Source organism: Sceloporus occidentalis, unplaced genomic scaffold, assembly GCF_023333645.1.
Source record: "Sceloporus occidentalis isolate IW3139 unplaced genomic scaffold, rSceOcc1.0.p SCAF_169, whole genome shotgun sequence".
Classification (NCBI taxonomy): Eukaryota; Metazoa; Chordata; class Lepidosauria; order Squamata; family Phrynosomatidae; genus Sceloporus; species Sceloporus occidentalis.
Window position 1 is genome coordinate 1,566,228 of NW_028317149.1, and position 19,191 is coordinate 1,585,418.

General features: G+C 38.1%; 1 protein-coding gene across 1 annotated transcript in view; it reads right to left on the reverse strand.

Moving 5' to 3' along the window:
• LOC149279391 (nuclear factor 1 C-type-like) overlaps nt 1–19,191 on the reverse strand; it is a 61,695-nt gene that overhangs the window by 22,282 nt on the left and 20,222 nt on the right. Inside the window, exons 3-6 of the mRNA XM_089501244.1 lie at nt 9,548–9,619; nt 9,341–9,415; nt 4,933–5,056; nt 3,721–3,845 (exon numbers count right to left, since the gene is read on the reverse strand). Of these exons, the coding sequence (XP_089357370.1) occupies nt 3,721–3,845; nt 4,933–5,056; nt 9,341–9,415; nt 9,548–9,619 (396 nt within the window). The remainder of the gene's footprint in view (nt 1–3,720; nt 3,846–4,932; nt 5,057–9,340; nt 9,416–9,547; nt 9,620–19,191) is intronic.

Consider the following 19,191-nt stretch of genomic DNA (forward strand, 5'->3'; position numbering starts at 1 on the left):
ACCAAAACCCTTTTAGGGATAGCAGTTAGTTATTTTAAGTAAGGTGTGGCATGGGAGTTCCAAGTTAAAGTAACAAAGTAACACATGACTCAGATCCTACAAGGATGAACTACCGTATTTGCTCGATTATAAGACGAGGTTTTTTCCAGAGCAAATGCTCTGAAAAACACCCCTCGTCTTATAATTGGGGTCGTCTTATAATCAGACCTCAAATAGGTCTGACTATGAGACTAAGACCCAGATCCCCCGCAGCGATGCAGGGGACCTGCGCATCCTCCTGTGTTATGCCCCCCCCAACTTACCGGTGCATCTCCCCGGTAAGTCCCCGGTGCTTAGTCCGGGCAGCGTGTAGAGCTATACCCGATTCGCGTAGAGCGGAAGTTGTCTGCGCGAATCAGGTAGAGCTCTACACGCTGCCTGGACTAAGCACCGGACTAAGCAGCAGCGGAACTTGTCTACGCGAATCGCGTAGAGCTCTACACGCTGCCCGGACTAAGCACCGGGGACTCAGATGCAGGGGACCTGGATCCTTCCCCCCAACTTACCGGTGCTTTTGAGTCCCCGGTGCTTAGTATGGGCAGCGTGTAGAGCTCTACGCGATTCGCGTAGACAACGTCCGCTGCAGCGGAAGTTGTGTACGCGAATCGCGTAGAGCTCTACACGCTGCCCGGACTGAGCACCGGGGACTCAGAAGCACCGGTAAGTTTAGAGGAGGGAGTGTTATGCCACTCTGCCTCCTGAAATGCCTTATACCTCCCTATGTGCCACTCTGCCCCATAATATGCCTTTTAACACCCTAAATGCCAGAGTGGGATATAGGGGTATAAGGCATTTCTGGAGGCAGAGTGGCACATAAGGGGTTAAAAGGCATACCATGGGGCACAGTGGCATTTAGAGGGTTAAAAGGCATATCATGGGGCACAGTGGCATATAGAGGGTTAAAAGGCATATCATGGGCCACAGTGGAGTGGCAAGCCTGGGGGCAGATGTGTGTAACTGGGGGGCAGGTTGGAAAATACAAGGAAATAAAAACAAAAAAATGTTTTTCTCAATCATAGCTTTCATTTAAAAAAATAGTTTACATGAATTAACATTTACTGGTAAAACTTTTTTCCTATAGGGTTGTCTTATATTCAGGCTTTTTCTTTTTTTCCTAAATTAATTTTCAGATTTTGGGGGGTCGTCTTATAATCGAGCAAATACGGTATATTTAATGTTTTTCTTATAAAGGTCCTTTATCTGCAGTGTGATATTTTGAAAGATTTGTGTCCTTGTTGAACACCATGCTAGACTGATTCTTTGTGACAATATTAACTAAGTCCTGTTTGTATATAAAGAAGCCATGTACTCCACAGAGGGTCCCTCTTGGTAATTATGTCTCAGACATTCTGTTGCTTACTACATAACATTTTGACAATGAGTCAGTGTGCTGGTCTAGTAGATTCGTCAAGGACAACAGAGCTAGAAATATACATGACAAATATGCATTTGGTGGAAACATGTGAAAACTAGGATTTTTTTAATAACAAAAAATGTAATTTTCAGTGTGATAGTAAGAAAAAAAAGCTGGGTGTCCTTTACAAACTATCGGATTACTGTGCAGCAATCCTACCAGTAAACGTGGTGTATAGGTTTTTGTTAAAATGTACTGGTTAAAAGTACACAATTTTGACAAGACCTACTTAAAACAGGCGTTCAGTTTGGGAGTACAGTCAGTAAAACTGAAATCTGACATGCTGCCAGCAAGTTTTTGGATGAGTCGCTCATACTGTCACTCATGACTAAAATTGTCATACTGGTAAAAGCACTATTTTTGGCATATATATACTATTAGAGAAGTGCAACCAAACACCGCTGTAAGAGAATGAGATTTTTGTGAGGGATCTTGAGCATGCACAGCAAGACGCAACATTCAATATTAAGCATTTTTTTGTTTTTCATATAGTGCACTCGCTATAAATTATGCATGGTTTCTCACAGCTGCCAACAGTCCCAAACTTGCCAGGACAGTCATTTTTAGTTACAGTGTCCTGTTTATTGGGCCTTCTGCCAGCTATGCCTGCACACATTTGAAAATAAGATTTCCATTCCTTGCACAAAACAAATCATAATGCAAGAGTGCTGGCCACATAACATGCAGATATATTGAGAATGTAGTCATACACATTGTCAGCTACCCTGCAGTGACCTGGCAGAAACAGGGATTACCGTTTGTAAATATGGCTTTTACATTTTTAAGCAAAATATGTATTTTAGAACTCCCGGGTGGAAGACCAAGCTAACTCAAAGGATCGTACAACAGCTTGGCAATTTTGATGACCATTGTCTGTTTTCTTTAAAAAAAAAACCTAGAAACTACAGTAGTAATATACAGTAAAATAATTGCATAGCCTTTAGCTAATGAAGATAAATTGTTTACATATGTCTTCAATACACCACCAGCTGTCTTTCTCTAAGGCAGATGAGTGTATCTCACTTCTCCAACAACTTAAATTTTGGCAGACTCATTATTATCTAATTATTGTGTAATTAACCAATTAGTAATAATATAACAATATATCTATCCAAATATCCTATCTATAGAAATCATAATTTTTAGAAGTTGTTTAACAAATACCAAATGTTTACCAAATATTTGAATGTACACAATTCTTTTGACTAGATCCTGCTGCCCCTATAATAACCAATAAGGATCTGTGATCCTCTTAAAATTGTAAAACTACATCTAAGAAAACATTACAGTGGACAAGAAGGTTCTGAAAGAAAAATGTAATCACATCAACCCCAGTTCATACTAATGTCATAACCCAGACCTACTATATAATATACCTTTATCTTCGTACAAAACGTTAAACAAACCTAATGCAACATATTTAAGGGACTGCAATTTAATTATGGGAAAGTAAAACAAACCTAATGAAATAACAACAATAACACATACAGAATTGACATCACAGGTTTAAAGTATATTATGTTTTTTGATAAAATCACAGCCAAACCATGACAAATGTACATTTCAAGCTCCCTAAATATTAAGGAGTTTATTCACTAATGCTGGTGTTGGCAGGAGAGCTGTGATTTCAATTCCCTGAATGCACTATAGATTATTTTTCTGTAATCTCACCAATTTACACTTTAAATGGGTTCATCCAAGCTATTCTTAGGGGTGTCATTGTTCCTTCTAAAGAGAAGTCAGTGAGATGAAATTGCAATACTCCTGCCAACTCCCTCTTTAATAAAAAGAAGCCTGCCTTAAAAAAATCCAAAGGATTTTTAGGAAGAGACATATGTCCCTTCCCAAGGGCAGAAGGAAAAATGCAAGGAAAGTGGGCAGAGCTTGATGAACACGAATAAATTAATATTGATAAGTATTAATATATTTGAATGAGAGTCCTACCCTGAAGTGCCCCTAAACACATGGTGATCTGGGCATAAGGGTCTAAAGGTAAAGGGAGGCAAGGGAACGATAATCTTGAAGGGCTTGTCATAGAGATGCCAAAGGATAACCAGGCTTTTTTTTTTTTATTTCTAGTTCAAAAATAGTTTAGCTCCTCCTGTGCTTGAATAAACTTCCTTTGATAATTAGAACATGATAAACACAGAACTACATTTAACATTTACCATGTTTTATGAAGTGGTCACTCATTTTCACATAGTTATAGCTTCCTTTTGGTTTACAGAATTGACAAATTCTTTAGTCCTCTAGTGTGCAACACTCACCACCCTCCATGTCCTCAGTCCAATTTCGACTGCTCCCAGTCGGAGAAGAAGGTGACGTATAAAACTCTCCCCCGGGGCTGGTGTCAATGTCATCCTCCAGAGAGCCAGACTTGTGTCGCTTACTCCTATACAGGTAGCAAAAACAATGTATTAACACACAAATAAGCAAAGATAAAAATGCAATGAGGTGTAAAATCAGAATGCATGACAATGCTGTGACAACACTACAGAAAGTGTTCCAGGCGTAAGAGTTACAGCATGGCATGTGTCAGAGTTGCTTCATGTCATACAAGTCTTGCTTCATCTGTCTTACAGTGAAAATATTTTACCACTTTCCAAAAATTAAAACCAAACTGGACATTTACATGTAAATGTATCTCCTTATTTTCTTTACTTGTGCATTTAACACATTAAACTTCTGAAATACAATGCATTTAGTAGAGAACACATAAACATGATCCTTTATCCTAACATCTTTATCTTGATCCTTCTTTTAAAGTAGTTCCTGCACCCAAATACCTATTTCTTTAATATATTTTTGCAAAACTTAATGTAAGTCTTGTCTCTTGATGAAACAACAGTGATGTATGGCTATGCTGCTGATTCATGGAATGGTATATGTTGAGATAAAAGGCTTGCACTAATAAAAACGACCAATGATCTTCACGTTGCATAACGCAGAAGTCAATACTTTCTTCTCACCATTCTTACTTTTTTGACATGATTGACCAAATGTTTTTCTATTTCATGGCATGCTATTGATTTGTATCCTACCTATCTGAGCCTTCTGTGTCCTAGCCTTACATGTCCTCAGATCCCATTCCAGCTTTTGCCCCGCTGGGTTCTGTTCTTCACACTTGGGAAGCTTAAAGAACCATTTGTCTTTAACGTCCCATTCCTAGCAATACACTTTTATCAGTCTGCAGTTTTCTGTTATATCTTCCCGGATGGCATGGTGATGATGACTTTAGCCCAACGTAAAACAGAATTACAGTTGAAAGCTATTGGATGATATGTACTATACTGCCTCAGACCCGGATGAATAAAAGAATTATTAAACAAAACTGAATTACAGATTTTCCCTACCAAAACCAATCATTGGGCAGGCAAGTAAAACTTACCAGGTCTGCATCATAACAAATGTGACTAGGTTACAACATACTGACACATATAATGCAGAGCTAGTACTACGACACAGCTGAAGTAACACACCCGCTAGACGATGTGCTGGGCAGAGTCCTTCGCATTCCAGTTCCCGAAGGGTTTAAATCATATGCCAGGTGCCCCTGTAGCTCTCCCAGAGAAAAATTGGGACCTGCACCAGAGACAACTGGAGCTGCAATGACAAAATGACAAGCTGTCAAAAACATGAAAAAAAAAACCCCTTAATGTCGATTATATAGGAAGGATTTTACAAATCCAACCCTTAGCTTTCTAGTGTCAACGGCATACCAACAGAAGGAACACCTTTAACCTGCAAGCATTCAAAATGAACAGTAAGACATGTTATCTGATGTGTACAAGTGTCGATGTTATGTGCAGTGTATGCCAAACAGCACTATGACATTGTCAGCTGCAGGAAAGGGGTGCACGTGCATTAACGCACAGGACTCATTCAGCCACAACTATTCACACCATGACAATTTATAATGCATATCAATGAGAAAGATTAGCATGTCAATATCAATGTAGTGAAGCGAAACTCTAGAAGAAGTGCCATCTAAGTCTTCCCACCTCTAATGTTTAGAACCTTAATCACATTGTATTTTGAATTAACTCAATTTTAAACAATGTGATACATAAAGGAAAAGAGCTTAATAGATTTTCAGTAAAGAAAAGCATTCTGTAAATTAATATATAAATGAGTTTTACTGGGCACGTCTTGTAAATTAAAAAAAATATATATATTATTTAAATACAAGAGGATTCTGTATATTCACAACAATGTGTCATTTTAAATTACTTACACATTTACAAATAAATACAAAGAGCAACAATCAAATAACTGTGATCTAGTTGATTATTGCACAACAATGTATAAAATATTTGTGTTTCCGTCTTGTTATCATGGATCACTGTGAAGAAAACCTCTTCATGGTGCCTTTCACAAGGCCTGGATTCGTATTTCGGAACCCTTAGGCACTCAAAGATGAAGAATGAGAAAGGTAGGCCTCACATGTTTCAAAAAAGGTATAAATATTTTGTGGGGTGAACAGGTTGATCAATCTGCCAATTATACCTCTGGACAGAAATAATTACTAGGAGGCATTTTGGATAATTGTTGGAAATGTTCATTGATGTGCAGAGGACAGGAAGCACTTAGATCTACCATTAGTAGACAGATGCACCAGTAAGCCGGAGAAGACATGCTACACATAGAAAAAAAAATGTTTTCTGCATAAGACATACTATAATAAGAGAAGATTAAGAAAACTCCAAATAAACTAGTCATTTTTTACATAAAAATCACACTGGGCTCAGTTAGGTATATTAGCATCTACCATCTGCCCTAGAAAAGACTCCACGACTTTCATGTTGGGTGCCCAGAAGTTTGTAACTGCCTTACTAGCTCACAACATGTCAGCTTGTGGCTTGATATGTAATCATTTCCTGTAAATACTTTACTAAGTATCATTCCAAAAATTGTGAGGTAAACCAAGTACAAGCATCAGAATTTGGAGCTAAATCACCAAGATTTTGCTTATGTAGCTTGGCCAGGTAACAGACAGGAAAGTCACCTTATACAAGGCAAAGAAGTTTAATGTTCTGAATCAACAGACAGAAGAGAGTGAAATATTTGAAGCAAGGACGACACAAGACCCTGTACTTATTTTAAGTGAAGCGTTCTGTAAAGTAGAGTCTGCAGGAAATTAAAAAAGCCATATATATATATATATACTGGTCATTGATAGACTGACACAAAGGAATTGAGCTCTGTAAATTAATATATCAAACAAAGTTTTACTTGGCATGTCTTGTCAATTTCAAACAAAATAATAATATTGGCTGCCTGAAGCATGTGCATGGGGGCCTTCTTAGACCCCCTGGAACTCCCTTGTGAGCCAGCACCGGAGCAAGCTGGTGATGAATACAATCAACATGCACTGGATGGGGTGTGATGGGGTTAATTATATAGAATCCCTCCATGCACTTGCAAGGAGGACCAAATAAACATCACAATTAGCCATTCTGCTATCATATGCTTTAAATAATTATTTCTCTGACGGGTCTGGGGATTCTGACAGTACTACGAATGATGTTTCCGGTGGTGCAATAGCTAGAAAAGTGTTAAACTGTGTGGAAAAGTACCCTTCATTTTGACTAGTATTACACAACCACACAGGAATACAATTACAACAATTTATCTGTGTTACACTTACATACTTCAACCAATGAAGCCTAGATATAGAGCTGCAGCATATATTGCTGTGAAAAAGTATCTGTCCCCTTCACGATTTCTTCTATTTTTTGCTTTTTTTCTAACATTTAAATGTTTCAGATCATCCAACTAATTTTACAAAATGCAACTTTTAAATGATCATTTCATTTATTGAAGGTAAAGAGTTAATCAAAACCTATATCACCCATGTGGAAAACTAATAAACCTAACAATGGATTGTGCCACCCTGGAGGGCAACAACTGCAATCAAACATTTGGGATAACTGACAGTGAGTCATTTTGATCACTGTGGATAAATTTGGGCCCAATATCCATGGAAGAATTGCTTTAATTGAGACAAATTAGAGGATTTTCTGTCTTTTTAAGGTAATGCTACAGGACTTTGACTAGGCCACTCCAATGTCTTCATTTTGTTTCTTTTGAGCCATTCATAAGAGGACTTGCTTGTGTGCTTCGCATCATCGTCCTGCTGCATTACCCAACTGTGATTGAGCTTTAGGTCACAATCTGATGACTGGACATTCTCCTTCAGGATTTTCTGGTAGAGAGGAGAATTTATGGTTCTATCAAATATGGCAAGTTGCCCAGGTCCCCAAGCAGTCAAACTATGCTTGACTGTTGGTATGATATTCTTACTGGAGAATGCTGTGTTAGCTTTACATTAGATGTCTTCCAAAAAGTTAAACTCTTGACTCATCAGTCCACATATTATATAAATATATAATATAATATATTCTATACTAAAAGTCTTGGGGGTCATCAAGATGTCTTTGGCAAATGTGAGACAAGCTTTTGCGTTCTTTTTGAATCAGGAGTGTTTTTTGCCTAGCAATTCTCCCATGGATGCCATTTTTGCGCAGTCTTGTTCTTATTGTAGGCCTGCAGTTCTTTACATGTTAGTCTGGGTTCTTTTGTGAACTATAGGAAGAGTTGTCAATGCACTCTTGGAGGAACGTTCGTGGACAGGCCACTCCAGGGAAAGTTTAGCACTGTTCCAAGTTTTCTCTATTTGTAGATAATGTCTCACACCATGTCCTGGAGCCTTAAAAAAGCTTTGTAACCATCTCCATACTGAGAGACGTAAATTACTTTGTTTATCATCTATTCTTGAATTTCTTTAGATGGTCGCATCATGTGCTGCTTTTGGAGACCTTTTAGCCTACTTCACTTTGCAAGACATGTACTTTTTAATTGATGTTAATCATGCCTGGGTGTATCTAGTGAAATTGAATCCAATTATTAATTAAATTTGGTTCAGTGGTTGATTGAGTAACTAAGGGGACAATTTCTTTTCCAGGGCCAAGTAGAGTTGCTTTTTACTTCTATACATGAAATTATCATTTTGTGTTTACTGGGGTTATTTTTGTCAAATATTAAACTTAAACTGATTAGGTGTGACATATATCTAAAAATAGAAGAAATTGGGAAGGGGCAAATACTTTTTCCACAACCCTGTACTATTAGCTAAGGCTATGCCTTATTCCTCCAATTGTGATTTTTAGCCTATTTACATAGCATTAAAAGTTAATTTTGATAGCAGAAAAATGTGGAGATTTTGAAAAAATATCATAAAAGCTTACAAAGTATAGCTTAATTAAAACAAAATTGGGCAATGCTGAGAACTGGGGGTTATGTGCAACTTGGGCTAATTTAACTGTATGGGCCATCAGTGGCTCTTGATTTTTTTACCTTAACATAAAAAGGGACTTTGCTTTATTGGTTGTAAAGAAAAATAGCCCACAGATGATTGATACCTTTTAGTGGACTGACAATAGATGAAGTTTTCGATTAGGTTTTCAAGACCGAAGAAGTCTCTATGAATGTTGGACCATTACAAGGTATCACCTGTGTATGCTTTTTACTTGCAACTCTATAGGTGGCAACAAGGGACACATAAGAGAAGACACATCCAGGACTTTAATAAAAATTTCCAGGACTGGTAAAAAAACGATTTTTAATATAAATGTAGTTTGCCTTGCATTTTTTTGCAATAGATATCAGAATTGGCATTGAAACTTTTTAAAAATGGGTAGAAAAAAAGCATTCAGCTAATGCGCTGGCATTGAACTCTCATTTTTATGCTTAAGTGGCAAACACTGGATATATATTTCAGTGTCTCTCGGATCCTTACACATTTATTGTCAGGCAGCCAGTGCCACATACAGTAAAGAAACCCTCCCAGTTTCTTAGCGCTGCTTTTTAGGAGTGTGTGTTACTCACTTCTAGATACTTGAATTAATTCTGTGACGCTGAAAACGCCAGAGGTGACAAAACTCTCCTGGAAATCTGTCATATCTGCAGAAACAAAACAGCTGTGACAGGAATCAGAGGCACGCATAAGTAAATTCACATAAATAACACTCGCACGATACCCATAATTCGGATGTGTATGCAGAACGCGTACACTCTATGCACAATCACACTCACCCAAATTGATAGGTTTAGTGTCTTCAAGGTCTGAACCAATAGCTGTGCGTGGGCTGCTGTCCTGTTCAGAGTCTGAAACATAGAAAAAGACAGTAAGCAGATTTCCAAAATTTTCCAATTATTTAAAAGCAATATAAAAAAAAAATGTTTAACATAGTCTTAATAACAAACTTCAGCCTACCTTTTGATATGTACATGTGTGCAGAGACATATTTCTGCCCTAGGTCTGACCAAAGAAAGCGCCCCCAGCTGTCCCCTCCACGGCTGCAGTCCTCTCTCTACGAAACGCCTTTTTACCCCTCAATGACAAAGCCCGTACATGTATGGGCTCAAAATGCATTGTTTTCAATGGGTTTAGGGACTGCCCATTGTGCTTAAGGGGTTAAAGCGGTGTATGCAGTGTAAATGGGCTGGTTGGGGGGGATTAGAGATGTTCCTTGTAACAGGCCCATTCAGCAGTAGCATAACAGGGGGGAATTGCCCATGAGGTTCCCTGGACCTGCTAGCCTTGGGCCCTGCGCCTAGTCGGCCTAGGCCTAAATACATGTGATATAAAAATACCTTACAAATTGCTAGCCCATCTTAAAAAGTTTAAAATATACACTCGATTAATGTTTGGTTACTTTTTCCATCTGGCAATTTCAGTGTCAGTCATGGAGCAGCATTAGAATGCTGCATTTAAAAGAATCCAATCAAGCGTTCAGTAACAGTGCAGTCTAATGAATGAGCGATGCAGCATCCTCACAAACTGATGTCATTATAAGAAAAACCAGGAACAACAAAAACCTTTACTATATATACAGTTTGTTTAAAGTATTAAAGTTCATGGATGGTTGAGATCTCTACCAGAATGTCATCCTCATTTGTATACTGTTCTCACTGGTCTATAATCTCTCTATCCTTCTTTTTCTTGCCACCATATCTTACACTTCTTCTTGCTATATACGCTAGTTCTTAACCCTGCTCTGTCACAGCTCACGTTCTTGTTCCATGTATATCTGCTACTAGCCTACCATACCTGTCAATGTACCTCTATTATTTCAGTTCTGTGAATACAGATTGTAAGCTCTTCTGCGCACTGTCCTTCTTACCCCTTGTTTCTATGAGTGAAATAGTTTTTTTATACACTACTTGTTACATCCTGTTTATCAATTGTACGTTATTAGAGAATAGGATTGCGCTATATATATATATATATAAAACAATAGATAATAATCCTACTCTCCATCATGGCAGTTCACCGTGGCATTGTGCTAGTTTTCCCTTGCTTTTCTCTATCGCCTACTCCCCTGCAGTTTTCCTGTCATGTGTAAAATACTTTGAATTGACAGGTAAGGTCCTCCCCTAACTCTGTAATCCTTGATACCTCACTATGTCCCAGCCTTGCTCCCCCTCCTTCTATCTTTCTGCGTCTCTCTATTAATATCCCTCTCCTGCAGACGCTGAGCTCAGCAATTCTTGCTCCCGACCAGCGAGATCTCCACATCTGTCCTCCCTGCAGAGGATCAGAACATCTCCCCAGAAAGTGCAGCCCCCCCCTGCACACACACTGCGCATTCCTCCCCCAAAACTGCACCCTTACGAAAAATTACTGCAGTTTTTCTGAAGTAATACTGCTGTTTTTTGGACATGAAAAAACTGCAATACTGCACTTTTAGTGCAGTATTACTGAACATTTACTGCAGTTGTACTGCATTTGTACTTCACTGTACTGCAGTTTTACTGCACATTTACTGCACTTTTTTTTTTTTATATTGCAAACCTACAGTTGTACTTCAATGTACTGCAGCTTTATTGCATTTGTACTTCCGTACAAAAATAACTGCAGTACAACTGCAGTACAGTGAAGTACAAATGCAGTACAACTGCAGTAAATGTGCAGTAAAAGTGCAGTATTGCAGTTTTTTCATGTCCAAAAAACAGCAGTATTACTTCAGAAAAACTGCAGTAATTTTTTCGTAAGGGCATTGCTGATTCTCGTCAAAACTTAACCTTTCACATATAGTCTTATAGAATCCACAGCAATATTTCATATATAAAAGTGATGTCATTTCATATCGGTATATATTACCTCAGTATAGTAGCAAAAACAATATGATTAATGGTGTAATTATTTGTACGAAGGCTTAACGAAACATAGTGTCATTTATGAAAACATTCAAACATTGTGCAACCTTATTGCTTTTGTAAGTTGTATTAGATATTCTATGCTGCAGGAAGCTACGGGTAAGCAGTCCTTTTCAGTGCAGAGTGATTTCAACTATGTTCTAATGCAACGCAAACTGCTTTTCCGGTGAAGCAAAGAAACTTGACCAAAACTTATGGACACGCAACAGCTTTAGGTAACTAAAAATAAGGTAACCAAAATAGCAAGTATCATATGTGCTGTAATACTGCGATCCAAAATGTTTTATTTATTTATACTATGCAGACCACTTGGAAAAAGACATCGCTAATGGAGTAGATATGCAAGTGCACAAACGATTTAACGATAATCAAAAAGATGGCATATAAAAACATGACGGGGCTTAGAGACAAGTATCGGAGACACTTCTTGTGTACTGCTCTTCTTGGCGCGTTGTTATGCCTGTGGCATTAAATGGCTAGGAGAATAGTTTTAATAACATGCAAGGTGATATTAAAAGCAGTCATTTCAAATTATGCTGTAATGGTATATCGCATTGCATTGCAAAATGCACGAAGATGTAGAATACCTGCTAATTGTCCCCTATTTACAGAGAGTCGATAGTTTTGACTCACCATTTGAGTATCCTTTCGCACCTGTGTATATTTCAAGTATTAAATTCTATACACATCATTACAGGATATTTACAGTAGATTTGTGTGATAATGTTTGTTCGTCTAAACTTACTGTTAATTTGGGTGTAAAGCTGACATCAGTTACATTAAGTTCTTGAAGTCAGGTCTGTCTTCCACAAGGGAAAACTCTTGTTGGGTTTAAAAGTGTGTATATTGGAAGGCAAAGGGTGATCATTTTATGAGATTTAGCCACTGACGCACTCCGCCTCACTCAAATAGACTGTTCACTTTAAGCCAAGCAGATTAAAGTTCTAATAGACTCCATTGATTTGCACTCATTATGACCACATTTAGTTACACTGATATTCACTCAAAAACACATACCACTCTCAGCCATATGACAGTTAAACATTCATCACTCTCACAGGCGCTCTCCATGAGCAGCAAGCCTCCTTCTGTGGAAAATAGAATGCTCCACCTTGCATGTTTGCCAGCATGAAGGAAAAATAACTGTATGTTTCCGACACTATATAGGGATCAGTACGTGTAACATCGTAGGTACCACCTTTGCCACAAGCCAGTTTGTAAGTGCTATTGGGAGCATATAGTTACAACAGCTCAGCCATGAAGCGGTAGACCATGCTCACTCACAGAGTGGGGGCTCCAAGTGCGGAATTGTGTAAAATTGCCTGTTCTCTGTAGCATCACTTACTACAGAGTTCTGAATCTCACTAAGAAGATCAATGCGCCCCTGTTCACAGAGCAAGGTCCCTAAATAAAAAGTTTGGTGTGAAGGAACTCAAGTGGCCTGGACAGAGCCGTGACCTTAGACCCATCGAACACCTTTAGAATAAATTGAAACTCTGTGAGCCAGGACTTCCCGTTCAATATCAGTGTCTGATTTCTGAAATGCTCTTTTGGCACAAATCCCAACAGACAGACTCAAAATTTTGTGGAAATCCTTCCTAAGAGTGGAGGCTGTTATAGCCTCAAATGGGGTTAGGGACTCCATATTCTTGCCCATGCTTTTGGAAGGAGATGTCCAACAAGCTCATATAGGTGTTATGGTCAGGTACCTACATACTCTGGGTCATTTAGTATACTTATATCTTATTTATTTTAACCACGGAATGCTTTCGTGTCGCAGTAAACATTTACCACTTGAGTTACTTTTGACGGGTTTTATTAAAAAAACCTTTTTATTGCATAGGTATTAACATATCTAGTCTGCCCTTATACCGTTTTTAGTAATTCATTATTAAGGACTGGTTTAAGTCTTGGGCAGCACGTTTTGTTAAACTATGTTCTATTTTAATGATCCTTCTCTAAATTACCTCTATTTCTATGAACCCATGGCATTCTAAATTAGCTCTCACTGATATATGATATGAACCTATAAATGGGCGTTAGTGCATCTTTTGTCTTCTGATGACGTTGTTAGGAAAACTTGGGGGTTTTGGATCAAAAATCAAGTAAATGCATGAGGTACTTTTGAAGGGTGCAATAGGCTTCATCAAAAGCTATTTAATGGATAGATATTGTCAGCAAAAAAATGTTTCACTCACTGGGTACCCCTACTGAGTGCTTAAGGTTCCTATATGGTTGAAGCACCTGAGAATCCTTAAAGGCTGCTAGTGAAAGTTAGTAAGTAACTAGACTCAACTAGACTTGACAAAACCCAAGCACCAGGTAGCTGGTTCATGTGTCCAGCAGCAGGCACTATACAGAAGAGGTCTGTGTGTCCTGCAGCTGGCTCTATACAGAACTGGCTTTTCCTTCTCATGCTCTGCTGGGAGGTGGGAGCTAGGCAAACTCATGTGATGTACGTGGCTGCTCATGGCTGTTATATATGCATACACGTAAGGAAGTTTCACTTTACTGAGAAGATGGTAGATAAGTGGAACAGCCTCCTAGCAGAAGTGGTAGAGGCTAGTACGAGATTAAGGACTTATTAAGGTTTGAGACTTAACAGGGAAGTTCAATGTTTCTATAAATACGATATATATATATATATATATATATATATATATATATATTGTGTGTGTGTGTGTATAAATGCATGTCTTATTGAAAATGAGAGAGAGAAGCACTATTGATTGTATCTTTGAAACACACGAGGTGATTAACCTTTAGTGAGACTGTTACATGTAATTTATTAAAAATGAAAATACACTTGATGTGGTAGGTAACAATAATCATCTAATGTTTTGGAAGCCATGTAGTACCCATTTTTTTCAGAAATGCACACAATAATCTCCGTCTACATTCTCTGATCTATGAGGTGGCGGCCATTTTGTGTTTCTAGATTGTCGTAATCAGTTTAATGTGTGGGTGAGGGGTGGAAGGAGTGCCCTGTGTGTGCCAGGCAGGTTCTTATTCACAGCCTGCTGATAAAGTTTAATGCTTTAAAGGTTATAGAGAGTGATTAACTCTTTCAATCTCAAAAGAATCTTATGGTAATTGGTCATTAACTAGATACTCGAAATAAAGTTTATACTGTTATAACAGCAGAGGATAAGGTTCCCGGAGAAAAGATTCTTTGTTCTAGCGACGATAAAGTACAGGGTTAATTTCTGAAGTACGCAAGCCTGCCAAACAAAGTAGTTGAATTTGGCAAGTTCTCATTCCTCAGTCTTTCTCCCTCCTAACTACATTTCACTCCCTCGTTCGTTTTCATTCGCTCTTACGTCCTCTTATCTTTTTCACTCTCTCATTTCCCAATGTTACGTATTTTTTTCCCTAACAATCTCTTCTATCCTTTCTCGTTGTTCCTTTTATTCTTTTGAACCGTTCCTCTTATTCTCTCTGTGCTATTTTTTTTTTATTTATCCCTCCATAACCGCTCTTGTTCCAACTTTTACCAGGGCTCTGCAGAATCCTACCTGCATTTTCTTTCTCTGTCTATTTACTTACATCCCCTATTTGTATTAATCTCATCATACCTAGGTTTAGACAGAAATTATTGTGTAAAGGGTGAGGAAACACAGAGAAATTCAAATAAAATGTACACGCAACAGAACTTCTATGTGTTATATACTTGAGTTTGCCAGGTGCTGACTGGTGTATAATCTAGGGGCTAATGTTTACTTTATCCAGTTAACAAAGTGTTTACTTGTTCTATACTGCTATTTGTTAAACAAGAAGGATAGGTAAGAGGGCGGAGACATAACTGTACATCCAGCTACCATTTCATTTTCTAGAGGGCGGCCATTTTAGAGCTCTGTTAAAGTTGATTTTTATAATGTTCCCTTTAGATTCCAAAGTTACTCCTAACAAATGCTCTACTAAAGTAGTTTTCATTTACAGCTATTCATATTGAATGAAGTTAAAGCTATGTCTTCTATTTTTTTTAATACCACTTAACATTAGTTCTCCTCTTCTAATATACAACAAAAAGAGTATTTTCACATGGCATGTACTGATCAGAAAATAAGGAATTTCAGTACGCTTTATAACTATCCAATGCTAAGCTGAATACAGTGTAGCTCCCACTGAGCTTATGGTCCTCTCAGACACCTTTAATGAGGTTCCTCTCTGACATTAGGGGTGCTAACTCTACCGCTTGGTCAAACATCAGAAACACACCACATCTCTCTAATATGCAGTACAACTGATTACAAAAAGACAGACCTGAAAACTCTCCAGGTTTGGTCTAGAGTATCTTGAAGCCAAGGGGATTTCTAGGACCATGGGACACCCTTTGATCTCATATTGGGGGGGGGGATGCTTGGCTCTGTCCACTCAGCAGCCGTTCCAGGCTAGATCCACTTCTACTACACAGTCAAACCCCTCTCATAAGGACCAACACTGGGGAGTCCCATGATATGACTGATAAAACATTTTCCGCAACTTTTTTTACTCCCTGAATTCATGTCTTAGAAGTTAGTGCTCCAGGACAAACTAAAACATAAATGAGAAATGTCTAGAATTTGCAGACTAGTGTCTCTTGTTATCCCAGCCAGTACCCTGATTTGATTTTTAGGAGGGCTGGCAAACAGCCATATACAATAGGTGTTGCATTCCACAAAGGTATGCATAGTGACTGAAAGATTGTCATTATATATAGACTAATTACACTGAAAACAAGAATTCACATCTAGCAGTGCAGGATCAGTGTCATGTGAGAGGCAAACATCAACTTATGGACAATCAGCCAGCACCTCTTTAACAAGAGAGAATTATTAACAAGATTAAACCCTTGGGGGAAATCCTATTTTATTCAAAGTTCAACCAGTTTCAACTCCCTATAGAATCAATCAATTTTAAAGGGCTACTAACCAACTTACATGCATATTTATTCCCCAGTTATTCTTACTTTCCATGTTTACGTAAGTATCTGAGCATTTCCTTAATGTTCCTTTTAAATAAAAAAAAATAATACAGCAGGGTCTTCATGGACCATTCACTTTTCTTCATATAACAAGGAGGATATGCTCCGACAGAAGATGTTTGGTCCAAATAATCTACACATAATTCCTACCCAATTAAAGACCTCAACCTTTCCTTGGTCTTTGATTTTCTCATATGTTTAGGAAAGAACAATGCTTATCTGCACTATAATAAACGCTTATCTGCACTATAATAAACGCAGATACTTCTTCTGAAGACTATTTCACTTATCCACTACTTAACAATGAAATAATACCTTTTCAGATTACATCCAGGGTCAGCCCTAGAGAGTCTAGTGTTCTAGGTGAGCCATGTCTGTGTGGCCATCCCCCTGAATGGACTTGCTTGCCAACAAAATTGAAACATGGAAGTAGCACCTCCACCAGCATCAATCTCCACTCCTGACCCTGTGGCCTGCTTGCCTTGACATTTCTCAACTTAGGGAGGCAAAGCTCATTATTAGTTGCAGTGTTGTATTAAAAGTCGCACAGTGCCTTTTAATTGAAGTTAATGGAGGTTATGCTGAGCCGGCACAGCATCCATAGGGTAAATAGGCCAGTTGAGGAGATCAAACATCAGACCAGTAAGTCTTATGTTAGTTGTTGATAAATTAATGCGAACCATGCTAAAGAATAGTATTGTTAAATATCTGGAAGTAAATGGTTTACATGATCAGGACCCGCACAGGTTTACTACAGGAAGATCCTGTCAAACTAACTGTTGTTTTTTTGATTGGGTAACTACAATAATAAACCAGTGAGCAGCTGTTGATATACCCTATACAGATTTCAGTATGGCATTCAACACTGTCCCTCATGAAAAAAAACGTATAAATAAATTGCAATCTTTGGGTTCGGATGTCAAAATAGTTGATTGGATAAGACAATGGTTGGGTGATAGGAGGCAGAAGGCTGTAGTTAATGGTGTATATTGAGGGGAAGGACTTGTTATTAGTGGGGTACCTCAGGGATAAGTATTGAGACTTGTACTTATAATATTACAAGTTATGTTTTATAGTTATATTTTTTGTAGTGAAATTACAGAAGGTCTTAATGGTAAAGTATATCTTTTTGCACATGATACAAATGTCTGCAACAGGGTAGACTTTCTGGGTGGAACAAGTCAAATGATCAGAATCAGAAGTATATCAGAAGAATGGTTGAGAACGTTGCAGCTGCAGTCTTATGTTGATAAATATAAAATAATGCACTTGGGACTTATAAATCCCACGACAGCATTGGGGGGACAATGGAGCAGATAGAGTAATTATTTTCTATTTATGACTTAAATTTAAAATAGGCAGACAATGCAATAAAGCCTGAGGAAAAGCAAGCAGGGTGCTGGGTTGTATTGTGAGTGGCATTAGTAGCAAGAATAGGGAGTTGTTTGTGACACTTTTCAGATCTCTGGCCAGGCCTCACTTAGAATACTGTGTACAGTTCTGGAGACAATATTCTAGTGTGTATGTGTCTGGGTATGTTACTGTGTGTGGATATTCTAGTGAGTGAACATGTGTCTTTGGGTATATTATTGTGTAAGCCTGTGTGTTAGTGTTAGTGTGTGATAGGTTCTGTTTGTGTGAGTATCTGAGTGTGCGTTAGTGCTGAATGTGTGTGTTAGCATGCATGTCTGGATGTGTGTGTGTCTGGGGGTATGTTAGTGTGAGTACCCCTCCCGAGGTCAGGCTCTGGATCCGACCCTTTCTCCAGAAGAATACTGAAACTTTGAAGAGAGTTCAGAGGATGGCTACAAAATGGTAAGTGGCTTGCAGGATAAAACTTATCAGGAAGGACTAAGAGATCTTAAGATTTATAGCCCAAAGAAAGAATACAGAGGGGAGATGTATTAAAAACATTTAAATGCTTAAAGGGAATTAAAAAACTACAGGAGGCAAGCTTATTTGAAAGGAGAAGCAATTTTAGAAGTAGAGAATCAGAGGCTTAGATGTAATGTAAGGACATTCTACTTTACAGAGAGAGAAGTAGATAAATGTCTCCCAGCAGGAGTGGTGGAGGCTAATACAGTGAGGGAATTTAAACAAGCATGGAATAGACATAAAGCTATCCTCACTATGGGACCAGACCAAGGATTGATAGGGCTTTGAGTCCCTTACATCAGGAAAAATCAGCTAACTAAATGGGCTGAATGGTTCTAATCTGATGTAAAATTCTATGATTATTTCACTTTCTGCTACTATTGCCTCTTGCTATGCTAATTCTTATGTCATTAGCATGGCATCCCTTACCTTCAAGACATAAAAACAAAACAAAAAAAATTCTATTTTAGTTACCCTCTCAAAATCTATAAAGCTGGTTTGACAAGCATTTCAGTTCTTTTCAATATTGTTTCCATTAATTTCCTATCTACGAATGTAAAACTGATCTGTAGTTCCTGGCTCTTTCCTAAAGTATTTTTTTGTTGATGCAGAAATTCACATCATAACTTCCAATCTTCTGGAACTTCACAAGTGGATATTAATTGTGTGGTAAGCACAC